Source organism: Mytilus trossulus, chromosome 11 (genome assembly GCF_036588685.1).
Source record: "Mytilus trossulus isolate FHL-02 chromosome 11, PNRI_Mtr1.1.1.hap1, whole genome shotgun sequence".
NCBI lineage: Eukaryota > Metazoa > Mollusca > Bivalvia > Mytilida > Mytilidae > Mytilus > Mytilus trossulus.
The window spans coordinates 28,179,738-28,197,922 of record NC_086383.1 but is presented as its reverse complement, the minus strand read 5'-3'; the positions used below and the strand labels follow the sequence as shown (position 1 = coordinate 28,197,922).

At 32.1% G+C, this 18,185-nt stretch overlaps 1 protein-coding gene across 1 annotated transcript; it reads right to left on the bottom strand.

Moving 5' to 3' along the window:
• Positions 1-351: 351 nt before the first annotated feature.
• On the bottom strand, positions 352-17,021 carry LOC134689638 (uncharacterized). Its single transcript, XM_063549605.1, has 12 exons — positions 16,884-17,021; positions 15,363-15,428; positions 13,521-13,547; positions 12,851-12,883; positions 12,141-12,188; positions 11,269-11,328; positions 10,856-10,921; positions 5,799-5,873; positions 4,345-4,566; positions 2,853-3,019; positions 1,035-1,160; positions 352-485 (listed from the first exon to the last, which is right to left on the bottom strand). Exons 1-12 carry the CDS (start codon positions 16,918-16,920, stop codon positions 381-383), a joined length of 1,032 nt encoding a protein of 343 aa, XP_063405675.1. The 5' UTR covers positions 16,921-17,021; the 3' UTR covers positions 352-380.
• Positions 17,022-18,185: the final 1,164 nt, after the last annotated feature.

The following is an 18,185-nucleotide window of genomic DNA, read 5'->3' as shown; positions in this document are numbered from 1 at the left end:
ACAGTCAAATATCCGTTAGTGGCCATGGGTATAATTGTTTCATGCAAATTAGGTTCCTTTAAAATTGGCATTTTTTTAATTTTGATAGCACACACAATATGCTTCACTATTTTAAAATCATAACAATATTTTAATCGAGTGACTATTCGGTATATTGTGTGGACGATGGTATTTCTTTGAAGATGTGTATGTGTTTTTTTGGTGTCGGTGGGATGTTATATCATTGATACAAACTCTTGACGAAATTAAGGGGAGATTTAGTCTGCATGTACTATAATACATGTACCTACAGCTATCGCTTCTCATTACGACGAAAAATGAAGACCATGCTTCATGTTTGAAAATACAACAGTAATTTACAGCCTTTTTATTTATTACTTTCACCAATTAATAACGTGGTAATTGTCAGCATTCTGTCTTGGATTTGGATGGCCTGACGTCACTTCATAAACATCTACTGGATGTCCACATAACTGCATTGCAATCTATAATAGTGATAGTGAAATGATTATATAAATATTTAATATATTAATATCATACCACATATACAAAACACGATAAGGTATGGGGAAAATATAGATTAAGAATTCTTTTTTTTTGTTGTCTTCTTTTTTTTTTCGTCAAGTTTGGGATCAGAATTTTTTTTTAGGAAAACAAATTATCCCTCCCCTTTTTCTGAGGTCAAATAGTTATTCCCTAAATGAAATTCACTCTAGTTGAGAGTTGTCTTATTGGCAATCATACTGAACATCATGTTGTTGTAAATTGCACAAAACTTTACTTTGTTACTTATTTTTTAGAATTTCTGGTCCACAATTCTCTTCCAGTTTTGTATTTAATTGGCTTGATCTGAACGCCACTGATGAGTCTAATGTAGAAGAAACGCGCGTCTGGCGTATTAAATTATAATCATACATGTAGTACCTTTGATAACTAATTCCTATATTTGGCAGAAAAGGACAACAGGACGTGTTTTAGCTGCTGTAAAAATATCGGTTTATGTTCAAGATAAATATACGGAGAGTAATACGTACCTTGAATCCATTTGGTGTACACTCAGTGATTATTCCGGCAATGTCAGTTCCATCTTCGACATATGTTCCAAAATCGAAAGTTGCAATAGGTGTATAGTCAGGAATTCTATCACAATTTCCCATTACCTACGAAACATACATAAACATCAATTGTACACACGCCATTATGATTGGATCTTGTAGCAAAATACAGGTTTTCGCTCTCATGTATTTATATTAATGACGAAATCTGAATGCTATGATTTTTTTTGTTATTTTTAGTAGATTACAATGATTAAAGACTTAATTATTATCTTAAACTATGCGAAGGGTGTTATTTGAAAGATGAAACTATATGTTATATATATTTTTTTAAATTTTAAATTCAGGAAGCCAACAGATGTTCGGGGTTTATCATGTAAAAATTGTATCCAGTTAATTTTATTAAACTGGGGCCCATAACAGCTTACTAAACTGCGTGTATACTCATTGACTAATGTCAAAATTATATGTTGAAATCTATCTAGTGAATTGTAGTCTTTACGTTATAAGAGCAAGACGAACTTCAGCGCGCGAAACATGCAACTTTCAGTTCACAGTTTCGTCTAAACGTTAGTAGTTAAAACAAGAAATACGTGACCTTTTGCTGGTTTTTGTCGAGCCTTCGACTTTAGTCGAAAAAGCGAGACTAAGCGATCCTACATTCCGTCGGCGTCGTCGTCGGCGGTGTCCACAAATATTCACTCTGTGGTTAAAGTTTTTGAAATTTTAATAACTTTCTTAAACTATACTGGATTTCTACTAAACTTGGACAGAAGCTTCTTTATGATCATAAGATAGTATCCAGAAGTAAATTTTGTAAAAATAAAATTCCAATTTTTCCGAATTTTACTTATAAATGGACATAGTTTTTCTACGAGGAAACAACACATTCACTCTGTGGTTAAAGTTTTTAGAATTTTAATAACTTTCTTAAACTATCCTGGGTTTGTACCAAACTTGCACAGAAGCTTGTTTATGATCATAAGATAGTATCCAGAAGTAAATTTTGTAAAAAATTAAATCATTTTTTTTCCATATTTTACTTTTAAATGGACTTAATTTTTCTGTGGGGTAACATTACATTCACTCTGTGGTTAAAAGTTTTTAAAATTTTAATAACTTTCTTAAACTATCCTGGGTTTTTACCAAACTTGGATAGAAGCTTGTTTATGATCATAAGATAGTATCCAAACGTAAATTTTGTAAAAAAATAAATCGATTTTTCCCATATTTTACTTTTAAATGGAGATAGTTTTTTTGCTGGGAAACATTTCATTCACTCTGTGGTTAAAGTTTTTAAAATGTTGATAACTTTCTTAAACTATCCTGGGTTTGTACCAAACTTGGACAGAAGCTTAATAACATGATCATAAAATAGTATCCAGAAGTAAATTTTGTAAAAAAAAACAAATCCATTTTTTCCGTATTTTACTTTTTTAAATGGACTTAGATTTTCTTCCAGCTAACCATACATACATGTACAGTCTGCAGTTTTTTTTAAAACATTTATTAGATTCATAAACTATCCTGGATTTTAACCAAACTTGGAAAGAAGCTTCTAACAATCAGAAGATTGTATCAAAAGGAATATTTTTATTGAGTTTTTTCCTCGTTTTTTGTTGAGCCTGCGATTTACAGCAAAAGTAGGCGAGACACTGGGTTCCGCGGAACCCTTACACATTTTTTTTCTACGGTCGGGTTGTTGTCTCTTTGACACATTCCCTATTTCCATTCTCAATTTTATTAATATTCAAAATTTAACAAATTATAAGTTCAATAGTTGATGATATACAATACCTTAACTCCCTCTGACCATTCAGCTACGGCAGGTGCCATACATGAATCCATGATTAAAGCCTCAGGGCGGCTGCGTGTACCATCTGTACACATACCAGCTTTAGCATTGGTTAATATTGTACCACGTGCCAAAGCAGTTACGAATGTTACAGCATCACAGGTTGTTTCTAGGAAATAATACAATCAAACTATTTAAATGCCGATGATATGTAGTATATTTAAAATTCAGTGGTATAATAAAGTCATTAATTCAAGACGCAAGGGATATCCCTTATTTTAACCTTTTTTGTTGTTTCTTTGTGTGTTTGTTTTTGTTTTTTCATTGGAACATACAATATGCGAATCTCCTTTTCATTTTCAGTTGAAACGTAGTTACTGGATCGATGTTGCACTATGCAGACCGCATGGTATGCTCTTTTGATTTTTAGTTATTGCCTGACGTACATGTATACTCTACACTGTATTTGTTATCAATATCATTGATAAAAAATGTACCAATATAAATCCTTTTGTAATACATATTATAGTTCTACAGGATAACAATTCCTTTATTCACATATAGTTCTAATGTGATGTGCATATCAGCAAATACAATGACTGATAGTATTTTCTATCAAACTGTTTTTTTAACTTCGATAGACAATGACCATTTTGGATTACGGAAGACTTATATTTAAATTTACACACCAATAATGCCTACAAAAAAAACTCTCCTATCATGTGACATCATTTAGGCACTCTAAATATCATGAAGGGTGACTGGGGAATAGAAATATGTCACTTTGGTTAATTCCAATCGAAGTGGGGCAGTAAGTTTGTATTTACGTGATGTACAAATACGCCGCCACGCCCGGACAGAATTGGAACACGAATTTTATGCATAGTCTAGAGAGATTGCCATAATGTATGCTTGATGAGAACCCTTGCAAACAACTCTTCGAGTTGTCCATCGGTGGTATATTGCAAAGCCAATTTTCGATCTCTAGTATATATACCATCCTTTTCCCGTGGCAGTAAACTTTTCCCGATATTAATATTAAAATTATTGTATTCTAGTTAAAATGTTCTCATCCTTAAAATGTATACAGTATGTTCCACTAGGCGTCTAGCAAAGAACTGATAGAAAATATTATTTATTATCAAATGATGATTTATCTTAGTTGTATGGTCCCTGTTAAAGTTGAAGGCAGAAAAAAAAGTACCGAAGGTAATTCGAAAAGAGTAAAATTCATGTAAACTGTCAAAATCAAACTGTATCAACAAATTTAAAGAGTGAAAAGAAACTGTGATATTCCTGACTTGGTACTGGCATCTTCTGAAGAAAATGGTGGGTTAATCCTGGTTTACAGCTAGCCTGAACATTCCACTTGTATGACAATAGTATATTCCTAATTATGTGGAATTCTGCAACACTGTATATGATATAAGACTTGATGTCTGTAAGTATACTCTGATTTATATATTAAATGATAATTGTAAACACTATACTTACTGACTGTTATTTTCGTTGCTTGTGTTGAAGGAGTGAGAGTCAATGATGCTCTGGTTGTTGGTACATGAACAGGTGTTGGTTTTGCGGTAGTAGCTGCATGAGCATGCGTCGGTTTTGCGGTAGTAGCTGCATGAGCATGCGTCGGTTTAGCAGTAGTGTGTACATGAGCATGCGTCGGTTTTGCAGTTGTAGCTGCATGAGGATTATGATGATGTGCAAGATCTGGAAAAAAAGTAATTATTATAAATTTAGATTCTACTTCACGACCCTGCTTATAACAAGTCACATTGTATTCGAGATCTGTTTGCTTCTACGACAAAAATACTTGTCAATTCAATCTAATACATGCAAAGCTAAACAAAACTTGCTAGGAAACGTGTGCTATAGGTTACAATACACCATTAGATTGTATGGGCGCAGCCATTTTATGAGCATAACATGGAATTCAGGATTAAGAATATGGCTAATTCTGATTGGTTGATATGTGCGCCATTATTTTTTTATTATTAGAGACTTCATGCATTCTGCATTATATCATAGATCGAAAAAATATTTGTCTAAGCCCTAATGGAAATGGGATGTCTTTTCAACGCTAGGACGAGACACGTTTTTATTTAAGTGCAAAATTGATAGGCATTGGAGATATTTACAAAATACGTTAAGAAAAGCAACGCGAACCTATAGTATTTGGACCAAAAAATACTGTCCGAATAACTTGCCGTTATTCTAGCAAAGTTTCGTTAAAAAATCATCTTTTTATGGTCTGTATCTAAAAAAAGGCTATCATTGTCGCCTTTAGGGAAATTAATTGTTTATTTCAATCTTTATGTTCGACTTTGTGTTATTTGTGTGTAATGACGCATGACTGTTGAGACACCAAAGACATAGACAAATATGTAATTAACCCATATATGACATATTCCATTTTTTCCCCCTTATTTACATATTCCTGTTTGCATGCAGGAATAGAGGTCTTAGGTTACACATATACCATGGCGTTGTCAGTTTTATTTTTTCGAATAATAAGTTTGACTGTCCTTTTGGTATCGTTCGTCCCTCTTTTCTATACATCTCTCAAATGTTTGTCCATTTTTTAAAAGCTGCTTCTTTTTACTAAAAATCAAAATGCTGCACACCTTTGTATTCGCGAACTGCTAATACGACCTTAATATATTATGTTAATATTATAAAATGTTCACAACATAGAATTATTCAAGTATAAATGAAAGCTATATCAGTTCATTCAAATGTGTTGGACATTTTATTGTATGATTTATTTAAAAAGTGTTGTATACAATATCTTTGATTATTATTCATCAAACATCGTTTGTAAGGGGGAAATTGAGGTTACTTCTAGCAATCAGATATATACATAAATTTTATTTATACAAATTCAATGGATTATAGTAAAGAAATGCCTAGCATGGCGAGCGAGATTTTAAACCAAATCTTACTTTCGATCCATCTCATTAATTCCACTCTGCATGCTTGGTTCATGTTTATCATGATATAACCTTCAACATGACGATCTAAAAAGATAACAGACGATAACATGAATTTTAAATGGTTACATTCATATGAGGCAATTTGCTACTTATTATTTTCGTTCGCGCTCGATTGCAAAATAAGTCAGATGTGGCGAAACGTATTTTGATAGTTGCAACACATCTGTAATACTTACACGACAAGGCTTAATTAAGTCTTTGGTGTATAATTTCTTTTATTGGTTGTTATTGACTATGAACTAGCTGTCAGTAACTGCGATTACTCTCAGATCTGTACTGGTATTTATTGTGGTTGGAATACAAAAGTACCGGGTCGCTACCAGTCTGTGTTTATGTTAGATGTATATCTATTTGTATCCATGTGATGAGTTTAACATTTTTCAACTGATTTTTATAGTTTGTTTTTATGTCGTACTGTTACAACACTGTCCCAGGCTAGGGGAGCGTTTGACGCCTGCTAGCATGTTAACTCCAGCCACATTCTGTAAGTGACATGTACCATGTCAAGAGCCTGTAGTTCAGTGGTTGTCTTTTGTTGATGCGTTACAATGTGTATTTATTTCCCGTTCATTAATTTGTACATAAATTAACACGTTATGAGAAATGAGAAAGTTGTGTACAAGTCCTGCAAATCAAAAAAAATATTCACACATACAAAAGAGAAAAAAATATCAAATACTTGTTTCTAAAAAAAGATAATGATCGAATAAAAGAAGTCTATTTATTTGTTAAATCCAGATTCAACTGGTCACTATTGATTTAGTAATAACAATATATCATTGACTTTTCAAAAATGATAAAATTGAGAATGGAAATGGGGAATGTGTCAAAGAGACAACAACCCGACCAAAATAAAAAAACACAACAGCAGAAGGTCACCAACAGGTCTTCAATGTAGCGAGAAATTCCCGCACCTGGAGGCGTCCTTCAGCTGGCCCCTAAACAAATATATACTAGTTCAGTGATAATGAACGCCATACTAATTTCCAAATTGTACACAAGAAACTAAAATTTAAATAATACAAGACTAACAAAGGCCAGAGGCTCCTGACTTGGGACAGGCGCAAAAATGCGGCGGGGTTAAACATGTTTGTGAGATCTCAACCCTCCCCCTATACCTCTAACCAGTGTAGAAAAGTAAAAGCATAACAATACGCACATTAAAAGTCAGTTCAAGAGAAGTCCGAGTCTGATGTCAGAAGATGTAACCAAAGAAAATAAACAAAATGACAATAATACATAAATAACAACAGACTACTAGCAGTTAACTGACATGCCAGCTCCAGACTTCAATTAAACTGACTGAAAGATTATGATTTCATCATATGAACATCAGGCACAATCCTTCCCGTAAGGGGTTTAGTATCATACCATCATAACATATATGAGAAGAACATAACCCGTGTCATGCCAACAACTGTTTTTAGAATAAATGTGTTTAGTTCCGACGCAAAGACCTCATCAGTGACTCAATATTAACGCCAAAATATGCAATCTTTAATGACTTGACAACAGTATCGTAATTATATCCCTTCTTAATAAGTCTATTCAAAGGTTTTGTAAGTTTATGAGGTGAATACTGACACCTTTGTGCTTTATAAAGAATATTTCCATAAAAAATTGGATGTGAAATACCTGAACGTATAAAAAGTCTGCATGTTGAGCTATATTTACGAATGATGTCTTTATACCGATGATAAAATTTAGTAAATGTTTTGACTAGTTTGTGATATCGAAAACCCTGGTGTAATAATTTTTCAGTAATACATAAATTTCTCTCGTTAAAATCTAAGACATTGTTACATACACGAGCGAATCGTACAAGTTGAGATATATAAACACCGTAAGATGGTGACAAGGGAACGTCACCATCTAAAAACGGATAATTAACGATAGGAAATGAAAAATCATCCCTTTTATCATAAATTTTAGTATTCAGCTTTCCGTTAGTGATATAGATATCAAGATCGAGGAAAGGGCAGTGGTCGTTGTTAGTATTAGCTTTATTTAAAGTGAGTTCACCAGGATAAATTTCATTAATATACATACTGAAGTCGTCATTATTGAGAGCCAAAATATCATCCAAATATCTAAAAGTATTATTAAATTTGTTTATCAGATGTTGTTTTGATGGGTCTTTGCTTATTTTTGTCATAAATTGTAACTCGTAACAATACAAAAAGAGGTCCGCAATAAGTGGTGCACAGTTAGTCCCCATTGGAATTCCGATAATCTGACGATATACGGAATCCCCAAAGCGAACAAAAATGTTATCTAGTAAAAATTCAAGGGCATATATAGTATCAAAGCATGTCCAATTAACATAGTTTTTTTGTTTATTGCAACTAAAAAATGACCTAAAAGAGTTTGAACATATATATTCACATTCTGATTTTTTGAATGCCCATTTAATTAGATGTGTGAATTTTTTCTTAATGAGAATGTGAGGCAATGTGGTATACAGGGTAGAAAAATCAAAACTTTGAACAGATTCAAAATCACCAATATAAGCATGCAATTTATCAAGTACTTCCAACGAGTTCTTGACACTCCAAAAGTAATTTATTCCACTATTTTCGAAGGCCTTATTTGAACAATTTATTATAAGGTTTTTAATTGTACCAAGTGTGCTGGTAAGAATAATAGACAATTTAGTAGTTGAACAATGGCTTGAAGACGAAATAAATCTATATTTGTAAGGGGTTTTGTGTAGCTTCGGAAGCCAATACATAGTTGGAACTTTCATTGTATTTGGCTCTGCTTGTAAAGCGGTGGCTAAAAGTTTATGTTTGTTACAGATTTCGTTTTCTGAAAATGGAGTCAGTTGGAATGTTGGTGAATTGGTGATTTCCTTTTTCAGAACCTCGATGTAAAATTTACGTCAAACAATAATAATATTATTAGCAGCTTTATCGGCCGGGACAAAAACAAATTCCTTGGCTAGTTCTTTTAGTTTATGTTTGATACGAGAAATAGGTTTATTGTGGTTATTGTTAATAGTAAAATGTTCTTTAAAATGTTGAATACGTATATCAACTATCTTCATTACTGAATTAAAAAAAGAGTCCAAAGATTTTTTGTCAGCTTTTTCCCGTTTTATCCATTTCATACAGTAAGTAAGGAGTGAGTCGTGGATGATATTACGACACTCATTCCAATTAATAATTGACGGGGGACGATATTTAGGTCCTTTACTGAGAAATGATTTTAACTCTCGGTCTTGAACGATGTTAAGATCTCCTGTTATAACATGGGAAATGGGTCCATAAATATATTCGGAATTACTGCAATTACATGAAGTAGGTGTATTTTCACTGATATTAACATCTTTACACAATTGACTATAATTAAACACAAATTTCCGGGTAGATTTCTTGTAAATATAACAAATAAGAGGTAGCTCAGTATTGTCAAAATATCCAGGAATTTGTTCTTTAACAGAATGGTCGTTAAATATACCGGCAATATTTACAAAATCAAAGCCTTTGTTGACATACTTAATTTTAATAAAATGTTTTTTATGATCTTCAGGGCGATCAATTTTGGGAAATAATTTAGAATAACAATATGCCATAATAATTTGAACAATTTCATACTTAGGACTGCTATATGAAATTGTGTTGCAATCCTCCAAAATTTTATTTAACTTATTAACCGGTAAAGAACAGAGTTTTGTTAACAGATAATGTCTGCCGTTGTTTTTTGAAATAGAAATAAGGTCCGAAATATTGGTATGATTGGCCCGAAATTTTCTTTGATTGCGATTTGTTCTACAACCGTGAGAACGGTTTTTACGAACAGTTTTAGAAACAATATCCAAAATGTTAACGGAATTGGTTCTAGATATATTACCAATTCCCATGATATTATCATTTAGACCGAGAGGGTAAACTGTCTGTAATTTTTTAATCCAATTTAATTCAATTATTTTCCGTGATCGTACAAACTTTGAATGCGATTCACCAGGCTGCTTATTTACTACTTCTAAAGGTTGAACTGCTAAATATTTAAAAGGATGGTTGTGCTTCTTAAGGTGTTGGTAAATGATACTTTTGAATTTATTAGGTCTTTTAAAACGATACAGATGTTCTTGAGTGCGTTTTGATAAATATCTCCCAGTTTCTCCTACGTACTGAATACCACATCCCGGTTTGTTTCATGTGAGTAAATAAATAATACTGTTTGTTTTTCAAGTAATATCAGTTTCAAAATTTAAAGAAAATGTGCGACCATTAAACGTGGACCTTACCGTATTGTTGGTGGAAAGACGGGGACATGTAAGTCATTTTTTGGCATGACACTTATCGATAGAAGGGTAACCACGATTTTTATTGTTAAAAATGTTAGCGATGGTAGTATTTTTAGATAACCGATTTTGAAAATTGAGACGTGTAGATACCCTTTGAACAAGTTTAGTATTTAGTATTTTTCCGTTTCTTAATTTCATAATTGTTTTGTTAGTGAATTACATAATAAAGGAGCAAAGATTGGCGTCCAGAATATGAACCAGCATACAATAATTAAGTTAAGTAAAAGTGATAAATTTGTTCGGCTGAAAATGTCGAACGCTATCAGTATTAATTACCCGAAAAAGATAGTGTATATCAGGGTATGACTGATGGCTGACCAATTAGTAGAATGGGGCTGAATATTGAAATACTACTTTTTGATAAACATTCCTAACGTAATGAACTAGAGAAGTTCTCGCTCGGACACACACTCCATAATCTAGTATATTTCATTTTCAAAACATAGGTCAGCAAGTCACATTTGTTAACATCTTCGTTCAAGTGTCGTTGAATTTAAAAAAAAAGAAACAATGTATACTAATCAATGGCGGACCAATAATTTTTCTTTGTAGGGGGGGATCCGGGGATTAGACTCCCTTATTTTCAATTAAAGTGAATAAGTACTATTCTTTAAACATTTTATGGTGTTCCGGTGGTTGGACCCCTATTTCAAAATAGCTGGATTTGCACCTAAACATTATAAGCCAAACTACTCACAATCTGGATCTCTGTTGCTATGGATAAAAGCTTCGTCAAAATTACTGGAATAATGGTGCCACTGTCCTAAAATACAGAGATGTTTGAGTTTGTATGTGTGTTAATGTGCGTGTGCCTCTACTTCACTTTGTTATAAAGGCATATCTCTATATATGATAATAAATCTGAACATCATGTGACAATTGAAGAGACGCACGTATATTTTAATACATGATTATATTGCTTAAATGTAAGTTTCAGTCTTACCAAATGCCAACTTCTGAAGCAAGGTTGTCAGCCTTCCGTATTTTTTAGTATTTAAAAACGGAATAAAAAATGTTCATTTTATCCATCCAATTCAAAGAAACGATGACTCTCTTGTAGAGTTATTTAAAGAAGTTTTTGTTTACTAAGAAACACAAGATATTACTAACTTTTCCTTCTAGCTGCAGACAAATCTTTGTGGTAGATATCATGGTAGAGTTTTTCAACAGCTGAAATAGAAACAATGGTACGCTTGTAAATGAACGAACCTTACAAGTAACCTTAAACACCATGTTCTTCATTAACTTCTTTAATCCAGATGCTAAAGTTTGTAAAAAAAAATATTTTCATCATTTTTATTATGTTTATCATGCATACATTTTCAAATTTATGTTATTTTCTTTAGAGTTCATAAGAAAACCAACATTTGATTAATACCACGCATGCGCAACGTCATACAATCTTTATTTTGTTGTTTATCTGAGGACAAAGAAGGTAGTTTTTCAAAATATTAATACTGCGCGATAAAACAATATCGAGTTAAATATTAATTAATATTGATATAAGAAGATGCGTTATGTGTGTAAAAAACAACTCTCCATCGAAGTCTATGATTTGTAAAAGAAAAACCATTAAAGGTCAAAGTGCGGTCCTCCATGCGTAGCCTCGGCTCAAACCGAACAGTTTGTTTTTACCTTTTAATTGTTTGAAACTGGACATATACATTTTTTATAGTTCATACGTGGTTCTGGTTTCTCGTGTTTATATAGATTATACTGATGGTTTCCCGTTTTAATGGTTTTACACAAGTATTTTTTTGGCCCTTTAGCTTGCTGATCGGTATGAGCCAAGGCTCCGTGTTGAAGGCCGTACCCAGACCTATAATGGTTTACTTTTATAAATTGTTATTGGAATGGATAGTTGTCTTATTGACACTCATACCATATCTTTCTATATCTATCTATTAATATTTAACAAATATGTAATCTAATCATATTCGTGGACGACCGACTATCCACGCAATTGAAACAACAACACTCACCGTCATAATGCTTATGTGTAATCCATTCATTTAGCAGGGCGATCGCATCTGTTGAAATAAATGGCAAATTTGCATTCAATATGAAATTAAAATGTTATATCAAAATCAAAATTTCAAATAATAATTTGCAGCAAAAAACGATGAAGGATAAATAAACTGAATATGTTCAAAAATGTATAGCTATCGAATACTGTTTGTAAACTACAAGTATATGCCTGACCTTGGAAGGTTGTCGCCAGCAACAAATATTATAAATTCAATACATTGAATACTTTGGCATTATGCAGACATTTTAGAGCTTGCATTGTATAACCTTTTTTTTTTTTTATATCTAATGTCGTATCTAGCAATTTGCATAATTCCTCATTTTTTTCTAGTTTTCACTAAAATCGACTTTGGTTGGTAAGAACCAAGTCGAAATACAAAATAGTAACTAATCGTTTAAATTACTGCATATTTATTTCCACTTGCTTTTTTTATTGAAACAATATGAACGATTGAAAACCATGGTTAACATTGCGATTAACATGAGTGATAAATGTGTAATTTCTGTCATTTTACACACAGACTGATGATAAAGATAGCTGAAAATTGTAATTACTAGTATCATACAACTGTCTTTTATTGAGCAGAACGTTCTTATTTTATTTTTATAAACTTTGATATAGTTTTCAGACGATATTTAGACAATATTAAAATACAGAACTTACGATCTTTCCTGTCTTCATGATCACATTCTCCTCCTGTTACAAAAATACAAATTTTCAAATGTGATCATTATTTAATTTTGATTTTCTTTTCGCCATGATTATCTTACTTTTACTATAAAAAAGTTAAGCAGAAAAGTTAAACGACGAACGCAAAGTGAAAATAATATTTTTAACGTCGAGCCGGTTTGTGTTATTATCATCGCCATCTTGTTTATATTGTTTGCAAAATGTAGTTCTGTTAACATCATTTATCAGAAATTAACAGAAATTTTGTCAGGAACCACAACCGGAAGCCCTCTGGACCAATCATATAAACGTATCCCGAATATGCAAATCATATAATATATTATTGGTGAATAAAGAGACCTGTAATATTAATTATTTACATTATTTTGCATGCTTATAGAATTGCTTGATAGACGATCAAAAAAATATAAACAAGTAATACTGATATCATGACAGAAGTGTGCATGTAAACATACATGTACATTGTTGATGTAACAAACAAATAATCACCCATTATCCAAAAGTTCTTTTTAAAATACTATAAATAAAACTAAAGATTGAACAACACGAGCCTTACTAAATTATAAATGATCTTAGGTGTTCCCGGATGGCAGGCAGGTATTTATATATAGTACGATCATAAATATTTTAATGACCGACTTACCGTCTTGTCCACTACCACTGTGTTTATCTAAAACAATTATCAGAATAAATATTGGTATAATTATAATAGTTTCTATCACAAATGTATAATATATAAGGTATTTTAAAATATGTCATACAAGTAAAAGATTTAGCTAGCTATAAAACCAGATTCAATCCACCATTTTCTACATTAGAAAATGCCTGTACCAAGTCAGAAATATGACAGTTGTTATCCATTCGTTTGATGTGTTTGGACTTTTGATTTTGCCTTTCGATTTTGGATTTTCCTTTTTGAATTTTCCTCGGAGTTTAGTATTTGTGTGTTTTTACTTTTTTTTGTATATTCTCATGTAAATGATTAATGTTGTTGTTGCTTCTGCTGTTGATAACATCTGCTTTGATGACAAGGATGAGGATGATCATGTCGTTATTACTTATTCTGGTGCTATTATTATAATGTCATTGTTAATGATGATGTTGCTGATAATAATGTGATTGTAGTTGTTGAAATTTGAACTCTCGAATTTAAAAACATCTTTGTCAAGTGGATTTCTACCTTCAAAGTCACTCACTAATCATTGAATTATCGCCACCCCTTATCACCATCATCATGACCGTTGTCATTTCAAATATCAATATTATCATAAAATATATAGTGTATCGTGTTAATATCAAAGGCTTATTGTTTACAGTCACAGGAACTCAAATATGTATAGGTTGATTTAAAATAACTTATAAGTAAACAATAATGGTTTACTTTTATAAATTGTTATTTGGATGGAGAGTTGTCTCATTGGCACTCACACCACATCTTCCTACATCTTATAAATGTGGTTGTTCAATTTTTATAGATGGTTTGTTGTGTTTTGTTTATTTTGTTCTTATTGAGATTATGACACGTTGATGGTTTTTGTATCCCTATTTTGACAATTTTACCTATTGTGTCTGTTTTGGTCATGCATCGTTGTAAATATAATGAATTTTGATGCGACCGTCATGCAAGTGAGAGGTTTAGCGCTATAAAACGAGGTTCAATCCAATATTTTCTACATTTGAAAATGCCTGTACCAAGTCCGGGATATGACACTTGTCCATTCGTCGTATGATGTGTTCTATTATTTGATTTTGCCATTTGATTAGGAATTTTCCGTTTTGAATTCCTCTCGGAGTTCAGCATTTTTGTGATTTTACTTTGTTTTTTTATAGTTTAAACAATAAATGTTTGAAGTAATATTCTATTGATGACAACCGATTGATATTAAACTATTCTGATACATACAACTGATATAGTTATATATTATCGGTAATCATCTCAAGGAGATTGATTTTCTCGCATGAGCAAGGACGGCGAAAGCGAGAAAGGCAATCGAGTTGAGATGAGCAATGATAATCTTTTTATCGCTATTTCACCTATGACGACGTTGTCAATTTCATGTTAATTTCATGTCAATTTCGTTAGCACCGCCACGTGCATGCTTAGTTTTTAGCGATCATTTTCCATCTCAAGCGAGTAGCATGATATGAAAATTATCACAAAAAAAGATCAAAGAAAAAAATCACAAAATAGTGATTATATTAAATATCTGTTAAAATTTACAATTAACATTTGGCGACGGCTTTATCAAACTTTTCATACCAGAGACTTTGAATGGCTGAATCATATTTTTGAAACAAAATACCAAAGAACAAACTTCACATCAACTTCACATATCAGTTTGATCTTGTTAATGTTTTGCTATTTTTCTTATTGGTTAAACTACACTGTTTTATTAGCAACATATAACACTGTATAATTTAGTTCATTACGACTAAGCCTGGACTGTGTGATAACAACAACAAGTGAAAATAAATGTTAACATACTTGCAATACTACTTAATAGATTGCTCCAGTTTTTGTGCCAGTCTTGTGAACTAACGACGACCAGTCCTATAGAAAAACGTAAAATACGATAGCTTATATATAGTAACAGTAATTATAAGTATTCAATGTGCATAGTACACTGATTATGATTTGGTTTCTTAAACTTCATATTCACTAAAATGATTGAGCACTGGATTAATTGGTCTCTCGGTTTGGAGCAGGGGTAAGTCGATTTTTGGAGTAAAACACATTACAGAGGAGAAAGACTAATTAAGACCAGACAGCATATTTTAACTGTGCAAGATTAATGAAAATATAGGTATAATTGACAACATTTAACCAACATTTAACAAATACAAGTTTGACTCTCCCTCTGGTATCTTTCGTCCCTCTTTTATATAGGTTCAAAGATATCTTTATAAAAGTTTTTTTTTTTTATCTAAGTACAAACAAACTCATTTTAACAGGAATGACGGGCATTTTAGCGTTTATATATATTTCAAGATAGATTTTTAACAATTGTTAATGAAAATGTTATAAAGGGTCATCATTGACATTCTGACTTTATTTACATATTTGCAATCACTTATAAGCGATAACACAGTGTGTTTGGAATTTTGTCTAAAGATGCAACTAAATATCCCGAAAGTTATGAAAAAGAACCCTTATTGCCAAAATCAAAATCGACAAAAAACCAATATATTGAGAAAGCATTTCACACAGTTAACTAAATATAACGCATTCCTCCCAAAATCACCGTAACGAACTCTGCAAAGGTCAACAGTTCTTGCCCTTCATACGACACCTGTCATGTTGTTCGAGTCAGCTATAGTTTGCGGTAGATTGGGTTCTCCATGTTGCAAACGACGTATTAACATAGAATAGTGGTATCCAGAAGTGAAATTAATTGTCCATGCGACACATATTGTCCAATTAACACTGTCAACCGAATAACATTGTTGACCTCCAAAGTGTTGACGAAACTTCTACACATGATTTAAATCTGTAATCTTTTTTATTCGTAATCCTTTCACAAGAAGTTCATGACAGCAAACGTATCGTAATTTCGTACTAACTTTTTGTTTCTACAAAGTTTCAGTTTATAGGTCTTTGACAATATGTTGGTACAGGTAATCTAGTTTCATAAAAAACAACATACATGTAGCAGATGTTCACCGATGACTGGGGATGTCTTGCATAAATCTCACCACGGTGTCTTTAGACAAGTAATAGTTTTAGGATGCACTAGCCATTACAACCTGTTTTATTGTAATGCCGTAAAACATTCATCACGTCCATTTATAGAACTGACCGACAGAAAATGCGCATAATTCCATATCCCATTCTTTTAGTTACACTTAAATGAAAAAAACGGAACCCCATTGAAATAAAAAAAAACCAGCAACAAAACATGGGGATAACCGAAATACTATGACCACGTATTTCCAGTAAGCTTTAAAAATTCAATATCCTCCATAGCATAAATTATAATACTTCATTTTTGAAAATGTAAATACTTACCAAATGCACATATGATTAGAAGGCTTACTCCTTTCATATTGTTTACTAGGCTGTGGAAAGGTACGTGAATGAATTAAGATAATGATTTATATGTGGATCACATATCAGACAACGTGAGGTTTACTTAAGGAACAATCGTGTTCAATAGTTATATTGTCTTATCGCAAACAGGAATATAGAAATATAGTATACCACTATCTAAATTTGGCATGCACATTGGTGCAAGTTTTATTTAAACTGTTGTTAATTTGTACATCAGGTAAATAACATATTAAAAAAGATATACAAATTTCACCAAATGATTTTATTTTGAAAACAGGGAGATTGTTAAACATATGTGCAGTCCGTCCATCTGACCTGTGTGGAATGAATGGTAGGCGTACAAGTCTGTCTAGAAGATTCAATTGACCTGAATATCTTTTCTATTGTCTATGGTCAATACGGAAGAGTCTTTGTTGATCCGTTTCTAAGTTACTTTAATCAATTGGTCAATTGCACTAGTGTACTAGTTCATTTAGTCTCATACATCCTTTGTATTTCAGTGTCTTAAGAATATCGATTGTGATTAAGTCTGATTGACGATTTGATTAGCTTTCTGAGGTCAAAAGTAAAAACACAAAAATACTGAACTTCGAGGAATATTCAATAAGGAAAGTCCCAAATTAAATGTCAAAATCAATAGTTCAAACACATCAAACGAATGGATAACAACTGTCATATTCCTGACTTAGTACATGCATTTTATTATGTAGAAAATAGTGGATTGAACCAGGTTTTATAGCTAGCTAAACTTCTCACTTGTATGACAGTCGCATCAAATTCCATTAAATTGTCAACGATGCGTGAACAAAACAAACACACAATAAGTACACATGTCAAATAATAGGGGTACAACAGTTAACATTCTGTTATTATCTTAATCACTATAAAACAACAAATGTAACGAAGATGCACAAAAAGGCATACATCAAATTTTACATCGTCATTTTGCTTATATTATACGATTGTATTTATCTATTGAAAAATCTACCCATAAAGGATGGAAGGTTTTCAGTACTGGTGTAAAAGTGCGCGTTTGAAATTCGCACAGGTAGACTTAAAATAATTTTGTCGTTCAAAGTATGACGGCAAACATAAATACAGAGTCACGTAAAGTAGATATAACAAAAAACAGACTTTACAGTAAAAGTAATAATAATAAATAAAGTAATTGTGTGGTTCAAAGTATGACGGCATACATAAGTACAGAGTCACGTCAAATGTATCTAACAAAAAACAGACTTGACAGAAAAAGTAGTATTA

Excerpts from the sequence above, each read along its gene's own strand:
- LOC134689638 (XM_063549605.1), bottom strand. The coding sequence starts at position 16,920 with ATGAAAGGAGTAAGCCTTCTAATCATATGTGCATTTG. Across the intron at positions 3,020-4,344 it reads AGCAACGAAAATAACAGTCA|AAACAACCTGTGATGCTGTA; the intron begins GTAAGTATAGTG and ends ATTATTTCCTAG. Across the intron at positions 486-1,034 it reads GTACACCAAATGGATTCAAG|ATTGCAATGCAGTTATGTGG; the intron begins GTACGTATTACT and ends TCACTATTATAG.